Source organism: Vipera ursinii (genome assembly GCF_947247035.1).
Source record: "Vipera ursinii genome assembly, chromosome: 2".
In the NCBI taxonomy this organism is placed as follows: domain Eukaryota; kingdom Metazoa; phylum Chordata; class Lepidosauria; order Squamata; family Viperidae; genus Vipera; species Vipera ursinii.
The window spans coordinates 65869532-65891668 of NC_139513.1; the positions used below are offsets into that span (position 1 = coordinate 65869532).

Consider the following 22137-nt stretch of genomic DNA (forward strand, 5'->3'; position numbering starts at 1 on the left):
TTGGCGATCTCTATGGCATCGGCAGCCGCGTTCTCTCGAGGGGTGAATGGGGGCTGCTGCAGCCCCCCCGCTCCCGGCTCTCAACGGGCTACTTGAGTGTGGGGTCGCGTGAAGATGCCCCCGGGCGAATACACTTTGTTGCGGGTTGTGGGGAAGGGCAGCTACGGGGAAGTGAGCCTGGTGCGGCACCGGCACGACGGCAAACAGGTAAGGAGGGCTGGGGGAAAGGGGTTGTTGGGAGAGGGACACGGGACACGTGTTGCGCGGAGTTGGGTGGGGAGAGACAACGCTACGCTTCCTCTGCACTCCTTTTCGCTCGCCCTCCTTTTCTCCGGAGGCCTTTGCGGGTTAGGGATGGAGGTCGGCGGCCTGTGCGAGTCTCTGGTTGCTTTTGCTCTCCCACCAAAGAGGAATTCAAAAACAACTCCGCGCTGCGAAGTGGTGGCTTTGCTTCAGCAACAGGCATTGATTGCTCCGTGTGAACATAAGGATCGACCATCCTTTCCTCCCTCTCGCTTTGAAATTTACTATCGATGGTGTCCCCGCTCTTCTGTAGGCTGATGCCGATCTACAGCACTCCCCCTATCTATCCTCGTCATCCAGCTCTTCAGCGGATTTCACCCGAGAAGAGTGACTCTTTACACTGACATGTCGTAATTTTTCAGCCAATCCCCTCAAACCCTTCTTTTTCCTGCAAGAGCAGCTTTCCATCAGAACATTAATAAATAATGTCTTTAGACGACACCTACACTAGATCTTATTAAAGCTTTAAATCATCTGAAAATCTAATCAGGATTTTTTTTTATTTTGAGTCTAGTACATTAAATTGAGATGTATTAAAGGAGAAGAAAACCAGTCCATAATTCTTGATTGCCAGATTTTGATAAATGATTAAACAATTCACTTACATCTTTACAACCTTATTGATTTGTGGTCTTGTAAAGCAAATAACAAATAAATTAAAGCAAAAAAGGGCAACAGTGAAAACTCTTATTATAAGCATTCAGTGTGCCCTTATCAATTGTACACTTCGAGCTTGACTGGAGAGGCAACCCATATGCTGAGGTGTCCTAAATGTTGATCTATATTTCAAACTGCATTTGAGGATTTTCTGCCTCGATACACTGACATTAAAGTACTGTAGCTTTTTAAAACAAGGATACCAAATTTAAAGCAGGAGATTTTCAAACGTGTCATTTTAATTGTTAAATTAAGTGCAGTCTGAATTAAATGAAAGTTCTGTATGTCGGAAGACATGTCATTTGGGGATTTGGGACATAGTTTGTACTTTTGAATGTGCAGACTGGCAGTTTGGAGATATTCCTGGAAGTATTATTGGCCCCTGGAGAGCATATGTCTGTTTTGGGTGAGATATGCCTTTGGCTAGCATACAGTGTTAATGGAGCCCTTTCCTTGAATGGAGATGTAATGCTATATTTATGGTCCTAGAATCACATTTATTTTAAGGTGTTGCATTTTCTACTTGCAAAGGATTAAGTGCTTTCCTTGAAAAGTGAAAAATGTTGGTTGGTGGAGAATGCTACAGGTAGAGTTCTGTCAAAGATTAAAATATCATTTCTATTATCAGGCTACTTTGCCATCACTTTTTATAAAGTGCCAAGTTTATTTGCTTCTTTTATCCTTCTCTACCTCTCTCATGCATGTTGCTTTTGCAGGTGGGAGGGTTGTTTTTATTTTAAGCAACTCATCTCTTTTCTCAGGTGATAGTTTTAATAGTACAAAGCCACATGGTTGATCTTTAGATTTCTTTCATTTACAGTAATATCCTTTTTTAAAAAAAGATTAAACCTTCTTTCTATGTCTGCAGTATGTTATAAAAAGGCTGAACCTCAAACGTGCCTCAAGCCGTGAGAGAAAAGCAGCAGAACAGGAGGCCCAGCTATTGTCACAACTGAAGCATCCAAATATAGTCACCTATAGAGAGTCCTGGGAAGGTGATGATGGCTTGCTTTACATTGTCATGGGCTTCTGTGAAGGAGGGGACTTATATCATAAACTGAAAGAGCAGAAAGGACAGCTTCTTCCTGAGTCTCAAGTGGTAGAGTGGCTTGTTCAGATTGCTATGGCACTGCAGGTACCTGACTTCCCTTTACCAGACAGTTCTGATATCACTGAATTTTAGCATGAATTGATTTTAATCATTTTATCTAATGTGTTCTAAGAAGCCGATTGCTAGTTTTCATGAATATTTGTAATTAGCAGAGAAAATAATGAATGTATTCTTGATGTACTTTTGATCATCTTATTAATATCTACAGAGTCAACAAAACTGATTGGTAACAATGGCTGTCCAGCTTGAGAGATTTATTTAATGTATTCTCTTCCTTCTGCAGGGAGCTCATAGTCTATTAAATAATTGTTTCTTTTCCATGCAGTAATTCAGGAAAATAAACTTGATATGTGGTTTGTGAATTCTCCTATTTTATTTTTCAGTATTTGCACGAGAAGCACATTCTGCACAGAGATCTCAAAACTCAAAATGTTTTCCTGACGCGTTCTAATATTATCAAAGTGGGAGATCTGGGAATAGCCAGAGTGCTGGAAAATCAGCATGATATGGCTAGTACTCTAATTGGCACTCCTTACTATATGAGCCCTGAGTTGTTCTCTAACAAGCCTTACAATTACAAGGTAAAAGTATACCATATAAATGAACTTAGTCTCTTAGGTATCTATCCTCAAGTAACCAGTCTACATTATTCTTGAGATGAGGTATTACCACTTAAACTTACCATATCTGGGCTGCCAGCATTCACACAGCCAATATATGGAGAGCCAATAATTTGTATTTCTTTGCTATCTTTGGAGTTTTCTGGATTCTTGTGGCTAGTATACTTGTTTATAGTGAAACTACAAACGTATAGCAGAATAAGACAAATTTTACAAAGAAAAAGCAAATACATTCCCAAAGACAGAAAATGCTAAGGAAATTTAACATGCATAGTATCTAGAACGTTGATTGTCTTTTGAAGGGAAAAGAAAAAAAAATGCTGGATAGCATGAATGGGATGGGCTGCTCTGGAAGAAGGACAGATTGAAGGTCTGGAAGACTGAATGTTCCATATTGCAACATTTTGAAACATGTCCTTCCTACTTGTTAATTCCTAATGAATCTTCCTGATGTTCTTCCTCTTCTACTCCCTGCAACTTATTTCCAAAGTTTCTATCATGATTCTATTTAAAAAAAACATTACATTATTTTCATAATTCTAGTGAATATATCTAGTGAATCATATTAAAAAAGATTCCATCTATAGGTTATCTAGAGGAAACCAAAATAGTGAATATGATATGTTGGAATGGCAACTACATCAGGACTTTCAAAATCTGCATTGTCGTAGGCAGGCAGACAGACATGCAGAAAGAATAACTTAACAGCAATGTCTAGCAAACTTTGATCAGTTTGCTACATAAGAGGGCTTTTAAGATATTTGATTTATGGGGCACCTGTAAAATAGATGGTGGAAGCAATATGTATTTCATTTGATTTTATCTGGATGGCTTCTCAAAAATATATTATTGTGCTTTGTTTGCTTTTACAGTCTGATGTTTGGGCCCTGGGTTGCTGTGCATATGAAATGACCACCCTGAAGCATGCTTTTAATGCTAAAGACATGAATTCCCTGGTTTATCGAATTATCGAAGGAAAGGTACATTTTCAGCCTAATATTTAGGTTGAGCATGGTGGACCTGGGAGTGGTTGCTTCAGGAAGGGAAAGACTTGTGAACTTCCCTGTTGGCTTCCCCATTGACTTTCCTTGTGGGAAGCTGGCAGGGAAGGTTGCAAATGGTGATCACATAACTGTGGGACGCTGCAAGTGTCGTAAGTGCCAGTTGGTTGTCAGATGTGCAGATCACAACACCATGTATGTGCTGGGAAGGCTGGGACTTCATAAGTACCAGTTGTTCAGCACCATCATAAAACATTATTATTGCTATACTAACAAAAGACAGCAACATCCAAAAGCCATCATGACTTATTTTCATTCTTCGATTTGATTTACGTAGTTGCTTAACTCATATATTCCAGGTAGTTTACAATAAAATAAATATAATACATAAAATACACAGTGTAGAAACAAAAATACTTAGCCATGCATCATAAAAAGAAGAAAAAAAACAGCCAAAACCAAGAAAATGACTCCGTGACACACACACAAAAAAAGAGAAAGAGAGAGAGCACAGACTTTATACTCTACCTCGTTTTCATTTATACCTTGAATAATTAATGGCCATGTACAGAATGATATACAGTTTAATTAGATGTACAAGTCAGAAGTGGCTGAGACATTTCTGGCTGCCACACTCAGGTTGGATAATAGGCATAACAGTTGAACTGGTAGGAGCAACCACCTTGGTTTGCCTTGTAAGGCTGGCTACTGCTGATTTCTGTCCATCCATCCGAGTCATGGGCATTTCATAAGCAAATGAAGATGGACAGCTTTGTGATCTAAAGAATGTTATTTAAATGGAAATGCTTTCCTGTTTCAACTGTTAACATGTCATTTGAAATGGGACTGTTCTCTTACAGTTGTGATGTGTTCTGGAGGAGAAGGAAAAAAGCAAAGTAGGAGCAGCCATTTGGCAGGGGAAAAAATAACAGAGTCTATGTGCATGACACAGGAGTGGCAAACATTGAAAGCTGTTTGAATTGTTTGAAAATCGAGTGCGCCTTGAGAACAAGCCAATTTCACATTGGGAATATTTCTTCCAAGCTTTTAGCAGAATGACAAATCAGTTATCTATTAATAACTGGGTTTCTTATTAAATGTTTAAAAAGTTCTAGATAATTATAACATTTCTTGATGATATTAGTTGCAAAACCCTGTTAGAATTCTAGCCCTACTTTTCAGCCTCTTTCAGAAAGGTGTTCCCAGAACTTTGGTTAACATGCATAGTAAAACAGAAAAATGCCTTAAGCTCATGTAAAGTGTTCTTTTTTTCTTCTGTGTTCTTCTTTTAACAGCTGCCACCAATGCCAAAAGATTATAGCATTCAGTTGAAAGAACTGATAAGGACAATGCTTAGTAAAAAGCCAGAGGAGAGACCCAGTGTAAGGAGCATATTGAGGCAACCGTATATCAAGCAGCAAATCTCTCTATTTTTGGAAGCTACAAAGGCGTAAGAGATTTTTAAATGAAAAATAATTTGAGGCAAAGTATTTAGCATTATCATTGGTGTTACGCCATTCTAGGGTTCATACACTGGCTCTGATAATGGATTCTTGAGACAAGGTTGACTTGGAAACCCACCCCATTTTTATTACACACACACACAGAGAGACAGAATAAAGAAACACTTAGTAAACCTTTGAGTTAGTTTCACATTATAACCCAAACCATAGCTCCTTCTATATTAGCTAATAGCCACCAAACCTGATTCCTGCTGATATGGAACTTTTGGCAATTCAGATGGATAGTCCAGGTGAGCTGGAGAATACCCAAAGCTTATGCAAGTCGGAAGTTGGCGTTGGAGTGACTTGTCAGAAGACTAGGTCACATCTTTATGCAGCAGTCTGATATTATAGGTCCTGATGTTGGGACTCTCCTGAAGAATTAAAAATACAGGGAAATCAAAAGCCCCCTTACTGCTCTCTTGCTTCTGGCCAAAGTGTCAGTTGTATACCCCCATCAGTTTGAAGTATCGGCTGATAGCAACTGACTGGCATAGGTTAACTATAGTCAGGGCTTTTTTTCTCATAGAACGCTCAGAACGGAGTTCCGGCACCTTTTTTGGATGGAACCTTGTAGGGTAGGCAAGGCGGGTTGTATGACGTGTGAGTTCCGGCACCTTTTTCTTTTACAAAAAAAGCACTGACTATAGTAACTGGGGAAGAAGCCATCCCCTGTCTTATTTGGGACTCTTGTCAATCCCTCAGTTTTTTTTTATTTATTTATATGGAATTAGTCTGTTTTAGTAGTTGATCATTATTTTATCAGAATTCAGTTCCATTCAAAGGCCGACTGGATCAGTACTAGAGCTAGCGCTAACAAAAGGCAGTGTTGTAATGAGTGATAGCATAAGGCCTAAGAAAATAAGGTGTAATTGGGTTTATTTCAGCAGCTCTATAATATCTTCAGTATCAGTTTGATCCTATATCATGTTGGCTCATTGGCTCGTAATTATTTCAAACACTTAGCTACTTTTTACTGCATGTTGTGTTGTCCTCAATTATTTCTTGTGCGAAGGTCTACCTAAACTTCTTTCCAAACTGAAGAATGTTTTCATATCTCACAATTTTATAAAAAGTTTTCAAGAAACTAAATATTGGAGGAGGGTTTATCTGTGAAAGGAAACAGAAAGGTTAGCCTTCCTTGAGTGCCCCTTGAGTTTAGTGCAGAATAGGGTAAACCCCTACAGCAGCCTAGGAGATAAATCCAAAAGCTACAGAGGAAATGAGAACGATGATAGTGATCAGGGCCATAACTTCTTTAGCAGTAGCTTCTGCTCTATTAGCTCGTTACGTATCTCGTACGTTGGGCATCTTTCATAGGAAGTAATACTTTATATTTGGCCATTCTTGAGATGTTGGATTTAGTTGCCCTGTTGATCTAACCAATACATTCTTAAAACTTGCTAATTAAACCATATTTCATGAATGTTTATGACTTGAGAAGCAGTTTTGTATCTAAAATAATATCCATATTGCTGTGCATGCAATACTTCAGAAAAAGTAAACCTATACATAGAAGCATGAGAAAATTATGTTTTGGCAAAAAATATTTAGAAATGTCTACGTTTTGTAAATCTGATAATATACCTTCTTGCTTTTTCCCTAAAGAAAAACATCTAAAAATCATAAGAAAATGTCTGAACCCAATCCTCGGGGATCTTCAGAGAAAGCTGAATTAAAGAAAGAAAATACAGTACCTCAGAAGCTTCCAGATGAACTTTCAAAGAAGTCCAATGGGGCAAGTTATTATTTTAGCTCTGAAGCCAGAATGGGTGGGGCAGAACAAAGTCCATGGTCAAATTTGATGAAATACAAATTTTGTTTCAAATTGAGAATACCAATTCATTCTTAGTACTTCTATCTGATTTTTTCTCATAATGATAGCCATTTAAATTCTGTTCAATTGGAGATGCATAGTCAGTTTCCCTGGAGCAGGCATGTGAAGCCAGGTGCGTCACGCTGAAACCGCGCTCACCCCATTGCCAGCAATGGGAAAAAAGTCGCAATACGTTGCACAATGTCACGTGACGTCGCAAGTTTGACATGCCTGCCCTGGAGTGTTGTGTATCACCAAACCTACAGAAATTGCCACTGAATTGTAATTTACATTTCACAGAAGAAAATTCTGAAATCCATGGAGACTAATGAAGTAACTGCTTCCGTTTAAAATAAATTTAAATTTTGTTCAGTTCCCACCTAGTTCTTTTTCCTGTCCTACTCGCTTTTCAGAATTCAGTCCCTGACATGCTACCCAAAAGTGAAGTGAGTTTCTTGCTCTTCGCAAAGTTGTTTATCCCTATAAGGCATGAGTCTGCTCAAGAACAGTAAAACTAATCCTTGGAGAACCCAAAATGAGTAGAAGATAGAACAGCCTTTTTTTTTACAGTGCATTTTTAAAAAATTTTTAATCCCATTTATATCCTGCCCTTCTCCGAAGACTCAGACTTAGACTTATAATCTAAGAAGCACAAATCAGTGTGCTTAGCAATAGCCTTCATTCTATGTATATGCCTGCTTATTAGGGCTTCCCCCCCAGCGGCATTTTTACAAAGTCAGCTTAATTGCCCCCAACAATCTGGGTCCTCATTTTATCTACCCCGGAAGGATGGAAGGCTGAGTCAACCTTGAGCCTGGTGGGATGCGAACCTGCACTAATTGCAAGCAGCTGGTGTAATTTTATGCTTACATGTTACACTATCTTTTTTGCAGCTGGAATGGTAGCTGGTGATTTATGGGAGTATGGAAAACTTGATGTAAATATTAAGTTCTGTAAAGAACTGATGTTCAAAAAATAAATAATAGCTGGTGGTGGGATAGTTCTAATAGCGGTTATATAATAATTATACCTATGCTGTGGAAGATGGGAGTGTGGAAGTAACATGAAAGAAAAAGATGGACAAATCTTCTGGTGCTGCTTCATGGCAATCAGAGTCAGATGCCCTAGTGATGCCTTGGTAACACAGGGAGAGAGGTGGAATTAATAAGTAATTTCAGTGTACCCTTCTTGCCTTAAGTTCCCATACCTGCCCCATCACAACATACTGTTACAGTAATACTGTAGTAATCTTACAAGATTAATAAGTTGGAATACCACCTCCCATCTTTAGCATGTTTGGTCAGGTACCTTACTGAAGATCTTGGACCTACATAGACTGAAGATATTGGACCTTCATGTGTCTTGGAGGTACACAAAGCATCAAAGCATCCTGTAAATAAGGACAGGGAAACCCACTTCCAGACCAACTAAGGCCATTGCAAGAAATATCAAACAGACCAACAGCCTGACTTCTATATGACTGACCTTTCCCTGATTCATGCACCTCCCATGTGACCAAGAGGTCTTTTGTGGGTGTTGGTGTTGGCTGAGCCATTCCTGCATAATACCATTCTAATAAGACATGCCATGTCTTTCCTTAGTCCATCCCATGCAAAATCTCGTGGCTGGATCAAGTCAGATCAAAATAAATTACCGTAATTTTATGCTTACATTTAAAATAATCTAGCTTCATAGAATGGGTGACCTAATTATACTTTTTACTATTACAGAATGAAGATAAATGTTTAATCAATAATAAAACATTTGAAGTTTCTTCTTCAAAGAAACTAGCACCTGAACCTGAAAAAAACAGCAAAAATGGTTTGAATAGCTTAGATGTCTCTTTGGCAACAATGAGCAAAGTAGATATACTTATTGTTCCACTGGAAAAGAGAAACTCTGCAACCAAACAGTTAGCAGAACATAAAGAATCCAGAAATGTACACATTCCCAAGGAAGCAGAGCCTGACAGAGCAAAAAATAGCCCAGAATTAAAGGAAGAAAGTTTACTGAAAATGACAACGCCTTGCCCCAAAACTGGAAAAGTAGATGCCAAGGAGACCGATAATGGTGGTGACGCTACGAAAGTTCTGCAACCCAGTTCAAAGATTCCAGCTGTAAGCAGTAAAGTAATTATTTTCTTTTTCACGTAGGTGTTTGTGTAGGTGAATATGAATGAATTAGAAGATGTACAGGCAGTCCTTGACTTACAGTCATTTGTTTATGTTCAAAATTACAGTGGTCCTGAAAAATGTGGCTTATGACCGTTTTTCACACTTAACGACTGTTGCAGCATCCCCGTGCTCATATGATCGGAATTTGGATGTTTGGTAACTAGCATGTATTTATGATGGTTGCGGTGTCGCGGGATCATCTTTTGTGACCTGACAAGCAAAGTCAATGGGGAAGTCAGACTAACTTAACACACGTGTTACTAACTTAACAATTGCAGTGATTCACTCAACAACTGTGGCAAGAAATGCTGTAAAGTGGGTAAAAGTCACTTAACAACTGTTTTGCTTAGCAACAGGAAAAAGTTTGGGGCTCAGTTGTGATCGTAAGTCAAGGACGACCTGCAAATCTGTTGAAAATGTGACTGGACTCTGAAAAGCTGGTTTCTGCGGTTTCAGTCATTAGTGCTAAACTTTTGTCATGAACTGATTCTGGACATAAGTTGTTCCTGTGCTATTAGTTGGTTTTGTTCTGTTGGAACAGCTCCTTCTTCTTCAGGCAAAGCAGTGCAGATTTCTTCTACAGCACAAAAGTGTTGATGCTTTGCTAGTCTTAACACTATATTTATTAATTAATTAATTTATTTATTATATTTTAATTAATTATGTCCACTGCTTGGGATTCATATTTTTAGGAATGTATTTCTATATAATTTGTGGGCAGCCTAAAAATATGTTTTGTCACACAACCAGCCAGATGTTTAGACTGGATTTGGCATTTTTATCTACCAGCCAAGTCCTTTCCAAAGACCTGGGATAGACAAATGTTTCTTTATTGTTATGGTTTATGTATGGGTAACCTACAGTTAGATTCCCAATTTAAGACTAGTAGAGACGTCATAATTCAACTCTAACTAAGGACTTGAGAAATTAAGATAGCTAATTATTATTAGCTTGCAAATTGTGCATTCACCTATCCCTTTGCATCTCTTCCAATTAGACTTTTTTCCTACTCAATGTCAGATTTTTTGCTGAAAAGTCAGGTATTTTGCCTTGAATTCCCTTCCCAAATCTATTGTTAGCATTTAATTTCATTTTAATTTCTATCAGATAATATCATTTTTGAAAAAGTGATAGTTTTTTTTTTCTAGGCAGAACAATTGCATTGTACTATTTATTTACCTTTAGAGGGCTATTGAATGAATACACATGCACTTATTTCAATGCAATCACAGATATTCAGATCTAAATATCTCTGAGCCTTTTGTGATCAGATTTTGAGGCTTAGAACTATTGAGGTTGATAAGGACCTTTGCACAATTTTCTAAAATAGGCAAACTGAATTTAAACAAATAAACCTTATTTAAATGTTTAGATGTTTAGCCCATCTTGATTATTTTTATAAATAATGAAAGTCCATAAATATACAGTACATAATAATCTTTCCTTTCCTATTTTTCCTACAACCATAATAGCCCTTCCAGATCTTGGAAGATTTGCTGGAATTAATCAGAAGTAAGTTAGATTAGAACATACCATATAGGACATCCACATGCAGTAGTTTTCCTTGCAATATTACAAAAAAAACCCTGTATCTTTGCCATCTTCTAGGGTGGTTTGTCATTTTTTTACTTAATAGTTTACTAGTTTAGCCTTAGGTAAATGCTAAAGTATTAGTCTCAGCCTCCAGCTGTTCTGTTTAATGCCTACCTAATAGTTCTTTTACTCCCTTCAATAATGGAGATATTGCTCTTTCAGTTTCTAATACTTACGTATATCACATTCTATTTAATGTTATAATAGTAGGTATTCAGAAAAAATACAGCAGACTCTCTTTCCAGAGTCTGGACTGTACTGAGAAACTGCCAGTACCAATTATTCCTATAGAAATTTAGGTAAGTATTTGAATTTTGTGGTCTGCAACACAAATATAATTATGTCAGTGATTTATTTGAAAGTAAGATGACAGAATTTGTTTCAAATACTTAAGTGAATTTAATTTTGATTAAAATAAAAATAATTTTGGCTTTCTATTAACACTTTTGAACTAAGTGTACATACTTGATTCTGGAAAGCATGAATTCAGGTATTATAAAGTATGTATATATATTTGTAGAATGAAGCCTCCTGTGGAAACTCAGGAGAAGCTAAAGATCTCATTCTGCCTATAAGCACTCCTTCTTTTCGGCCTCAAGGATCAGTTCAAGAGCCTTCCTTGTCACGACAGCGACGACATAAGAAGCAGTCTGAGATCTGTTTAGACAAGGTAAAGATTAGGACAGTATTGGGTTCTAAACTGAGTAGAACACCTATATCTTTGGAAGCAATTTTATTGGTTAGAAAGCTATGAAATGGAATGTTCAATAAAAACAGATTCAATACTTTTTCCCATGCTAAATATGGGGAAATCCAACATTAAAAATTGGGAAAAAAGTCATATAAAAATTGGATGGAAGTAGGGATATTCTTTGGAGAAATTGATAACTCAGAGGCAATATTTACAGTTACAACAATATAGTTTTGACCAGCAGCATTTTCAGCTTCTGAAGCATCCGAGATACTAGAAAAAAAATGTTTAACTCGTTTTTGTGTAAAAAAAAAAACCAACTACCATTAGTTTTTATAGATATAGAGCCCTGGTGGTGCGGTGGTTAGAATGCAGTACTGCAGGCTACTTCTGGTGATTGCCAGCTGACAGCAGTTTGGCAGTTCCAGTCTCGCCGGGCTCAAGGTTGACTCAGCCTTCCATCCTTCTGAGGTTGGTAAAATAAGGACGCAGATTGTTGGGGGCAATAGGCTGACTGTAAACCGCTTAGGGAGGGCTGTAAAGCACCGTGAAACAATATATAAGTGCTATTGCCATTGCTATTTACGTTAACCAAGTATATTCAGTTTAATGTTCTGTTAAGCTTTATTTTATAGGTTAGCACATTTCAGTATAAAAGCTGATGTTAGTTTGCAGCATATATGCTACAGACATCTGCCTTTACTGGAATGATAAATGTATAATATGTTGTCTGGGATATATTATATTCTATTTTATCTGTGTGGAAAAAATGAAATGAAGTGCTATTTGAATATTAATAAATTGGGAATGAACTTCATCCATGACTGGTAATGGTCTTTAAGTCCCTACATGGCATGGGTCCGCAGTACCTTGGAGATCACCTGCTGCTGGCGTCAACTTCCCTCCGCCCTGTGCGTTCCCACAGAGAGGGCCTCCTCAGGGTGCCTCCGGTCAGAGAATGTCAGCTGGTGGCCCCCAGGGGGAGGGCCTTCTCTGTGGGCGCTCCGGCTTTATGGAACCAGCTGCCGGTCGAGCTCCGGATGGCACCGGACCTTCGCTCCTTCCGACATGGTCTGAAGACCCATTTATTTGAACAAGCTGGCCTGGCCTGATGGGGGATGTTAGGGTTTTTAATGGGGTTTTTATACTGTTATTGTTCTTATCTGGGCGATTATTTAATTCTTTTAATTTTTGTATTCTCTATTTATATGTGCCCTGTTCACCGCCCTGAGTCCCTCGGGAGAAGGACGGTATACAAATATAATAAATAAATAAATGAATGAATGAATGAATGAATGAATGAATGAATGAATGAATAAATGAATGACTGGATAGCCTGTGGTGCTCCAGATGTTACTGAAATATTACTAGGAACATTCTGCATCGGTCATGTTGAATGGGTTACTGAAGGCTGCCATTCAGCACACTCACCAGCCCTGTCCTTGTAGAATCCTTCCATACGTTCTTGAGTGAATGCGGCTCTCATACTGTACCTGGTTGTTTTTTTTTGGAAGAAACCTTTTATAAAGTTGCTATTTCTCCTGTTAAGATTGCAGCACTTGGTCATCGGCAACTGCCCGCTTATCCCGATGTGAATGTAAAGACAAAAGAAGTTAACACAGAGCATCAGCGTGCTGCAAATGTTCTGAAAAAGTCAAAAAGCTTTGAAGTAGAACATTCCAAGGTTTGTGCCAAATATCTTTATGTACAACATGTCCATTTTAGAAATTACTAAATTTGGATATTCTCATTTTATATGCCAATTTGATGTAACATTGCCAGAACTATGTAGAAATATTTAAAGTGGGATTAGAGCAGTGTAGTTCTTTCCCAAAGTGTCTTCAGCAGTTTTGTAGAATAAGTAAAAAGAAATGCCGAATGACCTATCACTTAGTTGTAAAATTTTAATTTCTTTTAATAAGGTGTGTCAGTGCCGTATATATAATCAATAAAAAAAATACAGAGATTACTGTTTTTACTTTTTCTCCTTTCAAAGGATCGGCCATTATCAGCTCGAGAAAGGAGAAGATTAAAGCAATCCCAAGAAGATATGCTTTCTTCTGGTAATAGTTTTCTTTGCTGTGAAGTCCTTGGGGCTCTCTGAGCTTGGTTGTTGGCTTGGAGACAACTAGGTAACATTTTCAGTGCTAGAAGGGAATGGGGTTCGCTCTCTGTTTTTACAAAATGTCATTGTTGGTGAGGTTTTTGGTTTCTTCCATGGCAGTTCCTTGATTAGGCTTTTGTTTATTGCTTGATTGTTTATCTCATGTTAAGTGTTTTTTGCTTCCCTCCCTTTACATTTTACATGCTTATATTCACATAGGTACACACACCTCATCGATTACAAATTTTCAGTACCGTAATAATTTTCTCTTAAAGGGGCCTCACTGTAACAGCAAAAAAACGAATACATTTCTTGACACCTCTTGGGCTCTTTCTGACTCCTGAAGTTATTTCTTAAGGTGGTTTAATTTAACCGAAAACTTAAATGGGAATCTGGCATGCTGAAGTTTTGGAAAATAAAAACATTGGATAGTTACACTTAATGTTTTTAAAAGATTCACAGCTGCCCAGAGGAAAAAAGGCCCCCAGAGAAACAGGAAGGAGCATCTGTGAGTGTAAAAATGTGGCAGGAAGTACCTTATTGCACGGAGAGTGCGAGAAATGATGGGGCAATCTCTTATTTCTGCTTTGTTTTTCTTTAAATGTGGATGTTTCTGTGTGAATTCATTTGTTTCATCTTAGTGCTGTATTTGGCCTCTTAGTGGGCTGCTTCAGTTTGTCCTCTGTAAAATGAATATTCTGTTGTATTATAATATGAGAGGGACACAAGGCACCGACTCTACTTTTAGTTTCCTGCCTACTTTAGCTACTGTATTAGCCTTCGTAATCTGCTGACTGGAAATAGGCATGTCTTTGAACAATGAATTGGTGTGTTGGATCTGTTGTCTTTGGTACTGAGGTTTTGACAAATTCCCTTTATTTTCCCTTTATGAATTTGCTTTTGGGGAAACGCATACTTTGTGGCTGGCCACAATGATCATATCAACTACTATATGAATTGGAAACTACCCCTTCATGGCTGTTGGAAAAGTATAAACAATAGGGTGGAAGGGATTAAGGGATTAAAATATCATGGAGCAGATCCCAATTCAAATCCTCTTCCAGCCATTCACACTCAATAGGTGACATTGAGATAGTCAGATTTTTCAGTCCAACCTACCTGTAGGAGGAAAAAAAAAGATTGTACAATGCTTTGAATTTCTGGAGGAAAGGCAAGATAAAAATTTTGTACATGAATGAATGTTAAACTGAACTGAAGAAAGGCCAATTTTAGTTTGTTGGGTTTTTGAAGTTGCTTTCATAATTAGTGCATGTACAAAGTAAAATAAGAATAAACCATACATACTTTTCATTGTTCCTTTTCAGAGCCTTCTATAAGACGAATGTCTTACAATGCATCAACAGAAACAAAACTTCCAAGGGAAGACCGTTGTATTCAGATTGCTCAATTTACCTCAGAAACCAGCACTGATAAGGTAAGTCATTGTCATATGTTAAGTGTAGTACATCAAAAAACAATTTACAGTATTGCAGAATATTATAAAGGCGATGTCTGCCGTCAATAAATGGAATTTCTAATACTTATAGTATTACATCTATGATTTCTACTATATTGCTTATATCACGCCTCTGAAGAGAGAGGACTATATTGGAAAATCTTACTGCCTTCTTTTTACGGCAGAGGCAGGGCAACCTATGGTGAATATCTTCCTCCCCCTAAGTTTGGAGACAGGGCTTAGAATTGTTGTAACACAGGTTTTTTGGGGAGGGGATAGTAATTACTCAGTTCCAAGCAAGAGCACCAACCCCAGCAGCATGACAGGTGCATCTCACATCTTGCCAGAGAATATGATTAACTCTGCAGGTGCCAAATCACTGATCATGAGCTGCATCCACTCACAACCTCTTTGTTGTTGTTGTTAGCTGCGAAGTCGTGTCCGACCCATCGCAACCCTATGGACAATGTTCCTCCAGGCCTTCCTGTCCTCTACAATCTTCTGGAGTCCATTTGAGCTCACGCCTACTGCTTCAGTGACTCCATCCAGCCACCTCATTCTCTGTCATCCCCTTCTTCTATTGCCCTCAATCTTTCCCAGCATTAGGCTCTTCTCCAGTGAGTCCTTCCTTCTCATTAGGTGGCCAAAGTATTTGAGTTTTAGCTTCAGGATCTGGCCTTCTAAAGAGCAGTCAGGATTGATCTCCTCTAGGACTGACCAGTTTGATCGCCTTGCAGTCCAAGGGACTTGCAGGAGTCTTCTCCAGCACCACAGTTCAAAGGCATCAATTCTTTGGTGCTCAGCCTTTCTTATGGTCCCACCCAGTCTGCTGTTACCACCACAGCTGTGTCCACCCAATGGGCCACATCCAGCCAATGTGCCACACCCATTCAATGGGCCACACACACTCAATGGGCCACACCCACCTGCCACCCAACAGTACATAAGTGGGTTTTGGGTTGCAGTTTGGGCTGCAGTTTGGGCACTTGGTCTCTAAAAGGTTCGCCATCACTGTCCTGTTGTTGTTGTTGTTAGCTGCAAAGTCGTGTCTGACCCATCGCAACCCTATGGACAATGTTCCTCCAGGCCTTCCTGTCCCCTACCATCTGCTGGAGTCCATTTAAGCTCACGCCTACTGCTTCAGTGACTCCATCCAGCCACCTCATTCTCTGTCATCCCCTTCTTCTCTTGCCCTCAATCTTTCCCAGCATTAGGCTCTTCTCCAGTGAGTCCTTCCTTCTCATTAGGTGGCCAAAGTATTTGAGTTTTAGCTTCAGGATCTGGCCTTCTAAAGAGCAGTAAGGGTTGATCTCCTCTAGGACTGACCGGTTTGATTGCTTTGCAGTCCAAGGGACTCGCAGGAGTCTTCTCCAGCACCACAGTTCAAAGGCCTCAATTCTTTGGCGCTCAGCCTTTCTTATGGTCCAACTTTCACTGCCATACATTGCAACTGGGAAGACCATAGCCTTGACTATACGCACTTTTGTTGACAGGGTAATGTCTCTGCTTTTTAGTGTACTGTCTAGATTTGCCATGGCTTTCCTCCCCAGGAGCAAGCGTCTTTTAATTTCTTGGCTACAGTCCCCATCTGCAGTGATCTTGGAGCCCAGGAAAATAAAATCTGTCACTACCTCCATTACAACCTCTTACGGACCTACAACTGTCTGGCTCATGATAACAAACTTTTGAGGATCTGGGGTTCCTGAATAAGAAAAAAGGACTCTTCAACCAACTGATAACCTTCAACACCTAGGAAAATTTCTGAAACATAAAAGGGTGTGTTTTTCCTATTAGAGGAAACAAAGGAGGCACCGTCAAGGCACCATTAGCTTTTTGAATCAGTAGTCCAGATTCCAAAGTTCTTGTACAGATTTAGTATCACAGATGAGATTCCACTCAAATCTCCTGCAGTGAATATTTATCCTCTTCCAGAACCTTATAGCAAAAAAAAGCCCCAGGGATGATTAGCAATCTCTCTGAAACAGATTTGTCTCACGTCAAATGACTGCCTCGTGATCCTTGTCCTTGTCTATATATAAGTAACTTAATTCTTCTGCCTTGGTTAAAGCATCCTTTTGCGGGAAGGTCTTTCAGAAATAGCTCATAGCACAGACTTTGGGGACTTCCTGATGTAGGAGTTACCCCTCAGGGTGGTTCTGATATGTCCTTTTGTAGGATGCTTATAGAAACTTTTTATCATCATTGAAAGTATTTTGTAATCTGCTGTGCTTTCAAGTACTAGCCTCTACAAAAGTATTTCATTAGAACCTTAAATGGAGCTAAAGTCACATGTCTCTTTCACTGAGAAGCAAGAAAAAGAATTTTCTGTTGAATTATGCTGGTAATGGTTCTGTTTTCTTGTACATGAAAAAATTGTCTTCAACAGAAGAAAAGCTTAACTGGTTGCTGCACTGAAGATGAACTGAGCTCTTCTACAAGTTCTATGGAAAAATCAGATGGAGATTATAAAGAAAGGTAGGTGTTTTCTGTCCGTAATTATAGATTGGTTTACACACGTTAATCGCATATATGGTTTATTATATAAATACAACTATTGTTAATAAACCATTAGTGCATTGTATGATAAGTTCATTGTGGATATTAAGCCATAACCAGTCATTGAATGCATTTGTGTATCTGTATGCACATGTGATATAGTCATGCCCCTAGTTCGAGACCCAATAAAAATTAATCAATAGCCAAGTTTAGGAAGCACTGTAATTCGGTATAAAAACCTTATGATTCCCACTTATCTTTCAAAGAGAAAAATGCTAGAAGAACTGCCAAGGAGTTTTCTGTGTAGCTTTCTTTAAAATCAGTAAAAATTCACACAATACAAATTCACATTATTTGTATTGATAGTTTTGTTAAGAATCTCAGTAATCAGAATCTTTTGCATCTTTTTCACATTATCTTAATTTGAACTTGAAGCTTCCCTTCTCCCCTTTGGAAAGTTTTATGAAGAGAATATGGAAATTTGTAGTTTTTTGCATAAAGTCCCTTTGTTCCAGCCAATAGATAAATATTCCTAAACCCAGTTTATGTATAGTTCATGTGCCTTCTGCACGTATGGGAGTGTATTCATCCCTCTCTACTTCATGGTAATAGTTTATTACTCTCATGCCACAAAAGTAGAGGCAATCCTTGACATAGGTTCAGTTGTTTAACAACCGTTCAGTTAAGCTCCTTATGACCCATTCTCGAAGTTAAGACTGCTGTGCCCCCCCCTCCAGTCATGGGATTGCAGTTCGGATGCTTGACAATCGGCTCTCATTTACAATCAGTTGTTGCATCCTGCAGCCACATGACCATAATTTGTAACATTTTTGCTGGATTCCTGCATGATTTACTTAACAGCTATGTAATTGGTTTAATGACCATGATGACTTGCTTTATGACTGTCATAAAAACAGTTGTAAAATTGAGTCTTGTCATATGGTGCTTCGACCTATGACCACAACGTTGTATGGCTGAAATTCCAGGCCCAGTTGTAAGTTGTTGACAACCAGTATGATTTTGTAAAGTCTTAAGATTCTTGTCTTGCTCGCTCTTGGTTTATTTCCAGCCCCTTCCTCATTCTGGAGCAAGAAGAGAAAAATGACAAAATCCTTATGGAAAATAAGACCTAAGCCATACTTTACACAGTTCTGTGTACTATACTAAGTTCAGATAGTTCACCATTAAAATTCTCGAATCGTGTAGGATTTGGTATATGCTGAAATATTTTCTTGTTTTGCAGAAAAAGTAATGAAATGAATGACTTGCTACAGCTGATGACACAAACACTAAAAATGGATAACATTGAAAATTATTCACAATTTGCAATGTCAACACCTGACTCACAATTCAGACTAAATAGGAAATATAGAGATACACTGATCTTACATGGGAAAGCAGCTGAAGAACCCGATGAATTTCAGTTTCAAGAGTTTCCATCAGGTCTGGATGTTATGCTTGAAACTTGTGATATTCAAATTAGATTTTCTGCTCTAGCAACAAAAACATTAAGTCAGAAGAAAAGCAACTCCCATTTTTAAAGGTTCAGTTAACCTATTCCATCTGCAGAAATAATAAAAGCTCTAATTCTGATTATTTAGAATAGAATGCTGAATAGAATCTGAGAATCTCCAGGGAATATTGATCTGAATTAAAATGAAAATGTTACCCTTGATCTCTGCAATTATAATTGGCTTTAGTTACCAGAAATCAAATCCAAAAAATAATGTATTTTATTTTTATTTTATTAGATGACAAATCTGGTCCCCAGAATATTAGGAGATTGCTTGAGATTTTAAGAGCAGATGTAGTTCAAGGAATTGGGGTAAAGCTGCTGGAAAAAGTTTACGATGCCATGGAGGAAGAGGATGAACAGAAAAGAGAAGTATGTTTTTTTGACAGAACAAATGTGTACATTTCTTTTTGGTATTTTAGCATTTAAAAAAAAAGAAAATATAATTTGGGGATAGTAAAGTTTCAGAACAGCTAAAGTGGAATTTTCTCAGAAATACCAGCCCTTTGTTTGCATAAATTCAGGCAACTCGTAAGTTGTGAAAATAAGATTGTACCTAATGCAGATAATTGATTCATAATTAAATCTCACTAGTAACTAGTAATAGAACTAGTTACTTCTGGTTAACTTAAATTGTTACATTGTTTCTGCCTAGAGATAGTCCTTGACTCATGACCACAGTTGGGACTGGAATTTCTGTCGTATGTTGGTGCAGTCATAAGTCATCAGATGATTGGACCCAATTTTATGAACATTTCTATCATGGTTGTAAAGTGAATCATCGCTGTTTTTAAGCAAATCATGTAGTTGTTACGTGAATCCAGCTTCCTGAAAGGATGTTGTATTTCAGTCATGTAATTGCAGGGCACTGCAACTGGTTATAAATGAGAGCCATTTGCTAAGCGACCAAATTGTGATCATGTGACTGTGGGGATAGCACAATGGTTGTAAGAGCAAGTACAGGTTGTAAAGCTCTTTTTCCAATGCCTTCATAACTTTGAACTTTAAAACAATTGTTAAACAGTTGCAAGTCAAAACTACCTGCATTGAGTTTCTTCTCCCTTATCCATAGGCTGATTGCAAGAAGTAAGATAAGGGTGGATGTGCCTATGTGTTTGCTTCCTTCTTGGGCCTTTGTCTGCTTTTTGAATAGTTCAAAATCTAACCAAGAAAAGAATCATTTTAATACAAGCCAAATTTAAGAATGTAAAGCAGGGGTGTCAAACTCAATTTCATTGAGGGCCACATCAGCATTGCGGTTGCCCTCAGGGGGCCGGGTGGGTATGGTCAGGGTGGGCGTGGCCTACTGGGTAGGCGTGGCTAGAGTGCATATGGCCTACTGGGTGGGCGTGGCCAGCTCTACATTGTTTGCATCAAGGGTGCCTATGGGGGCCTGGGCAGGAGTGGGGCAGATCTGAGGGTCTCTGGCAGAAGGAGGGTCTCTGGGCCAGGGCCAAGGCAGTGGGGGCCGTTCCCTCACTGTTTCCAGGATGGCTTCGCGGGCCGCATGAAACCACTTCGCGGGCCGGATCCGGCCCCCGGGCCTTGTGTTTGACATGTCTGATGTAAAGGAATTCCTAGAAAGCTGGCATTCTGATAGATCAGAAATAATAGACTCATAGAAATATACCCAATCTACGAACTATTTCAGCATGATAGTCAGGAACAATCTAAGATGCCAACCAAACTAGGTCAAGATAGGTCAGACAAGGTACAAACCCCAGAAATCCAATTCCCTTGTGCCAAAGCAGTGAAATGTTTGTAAGTTTAGTGAATACCAAGATACCGAAATTTCAACCCTGAGCTGCACATATTCTCCACTATTGCCGTGTCTTAGTGTTGCCACCAAATTCAGTGTTCTATAAATTCTTAATTGTGCAATTTCCCAGATATGTGCACTAGCTATCTTTGGACGTAATAATAGTGATCAGCTTTGCATATAATTTGCTTAAATGTACTATTCAAGTTTGAATTACAAGATGTTTTTTCCCCCTCCTTTAAATAGCTATGTTTGCGGAAGCTCATGGGAGAAAAGTACACATCTTATAGTATGAAGGCTCGTCATTTGAAGTTCTTAGAAGATAATGTGAAACTTTGACAAATACCTCAGTTGAACTGTTCCTGAAAGAAAAGACACTCAGTTTGTAACTGGATTTTTAAAATTTTCTTACATTCAGTCACTTAGAAGATAAACTTTTTCCCATACTGTTTCCTGTTATCTATTGTAGATTGTGTACTTAGTTTATAAACAGCAATACATGCTTAAAGGTAAGTTTGGGTAAGTGGGATTTTATAAATACTAGCAACAAGCAGCACTTTCTAATAATTCTGTTTTTTAAACATATTATTTTTATTTCAATGTCAACAATCATTTAAAATTTGCAACCCTGCATATAGTCAAATCTATAATGGTACTGTGTTGGAATTCGCTATTTTAGACTATCTCTGATTTCAGCCCAAAAATAGAATTTTCACTAAAGCAGGATAATTTTCAATTAATGTTGTGGTATAACGAAAACACTAACAAATTCTATTCAGGAAAAGAACATAGATGTGATGCACCAAAACATAGGTAAATGAAAATAATAAGGCTATATGAAGACCTTAATGCTCTCTTAGCTAAATTGTCGAGCATGTGGTATGCTCCCTGATTATACAGAGTAGCTTGCCTTGCCAGTGTTGGTGGCCGTGTGGTTTTCTCATTGTTAGTTCCTTCATTAGGATAGTTTTCTGCTTGTGTTAATCCCTGCTTGTCTGGGTGTTGATTGTTGGAGAAGATGTATTCAGGTCTTTTGTTTCCTTCAAATAAGCTCAAGAGAGTACCAGGGACACCAGAATTCAACCATAAACTACATATTTTCTCTTCATTGGAATATATCTGAAAACCAGTTTTTTTAAAAAAAATAATAGTGTACTAATCTATCCAATATTCATATAATATTGGATACATAGACTAGTATGACTATTTTTTAAAAAGTAAAAAATTCTGTGGGGCTTCTTATGTACCTGCTAACAAATACATATTTTATATATGAGACATATCATTTTCACATAAATTGAGCGTCTAGAGCAGGGGTGTCATACTGAAGCCGCACCCACC

General features: G+C 38.3%; 1 protein-coding gene across 2 annotated transcripts in view; it reads left to right on the top strand.

Moving 5' to 3' along the window:
* NEK4 (NIMA related kinase 4) overlaps nt 1–22137 on the top strand; it is a 24616-nt gene continuing 2479 nt past the window's right edge. Inside the window, exons 1-15 of one of the 2 annotated variants that reach the window (XM_083352245.1) lie at nt 1–207; nt 1829–2095; nt 2455–2652; nt 3564–3671; nt 4988–5142; nt 6803–6932; nt 8741–9139; nt 11298–11447; nt 13018–13152; nt 13465–13531; nt 14898–15007; nt 17415–17503; nt 18768–18967; nt 19276–19409; nt 21043–21305. In XM_083352245.1, the coding sequence (XP_083208371.1) occupies nt 115–207; nt 1829–2095; nt 2455–2652; nt 3564–3671; nt 4988–5142; nt 6803–6932; nt 8741–9139; nt 11298–11447; nt 13018–13152; nt 13465–13531; nt 14898–15007; nt 17415–17503; nt 18768–18967; nt 19276–19409; nt 21043–21135 (2328 nt within the window). In that variant the 5' untranslated portion in view covers nt 1–114 and the 3' untranslated portion in view covers nt 21136–21305. The remainder of the gene's footprint in view (nt 208–1828; nt 2096–2454; nt 2653–3563; nt 3672–4987; nt 5143–6802; nt 6933–8740; nt 9140–11297; nt 11448–13017; nt 13153–13464; nt 13532–14897; nt 15008–17414; nt 17504–18767; nt 18968–19275; nt 19410–21042; nt 21306–22137) is intronic. The other variant, XM_083352246.1, reaches the window with a different exon arrangement.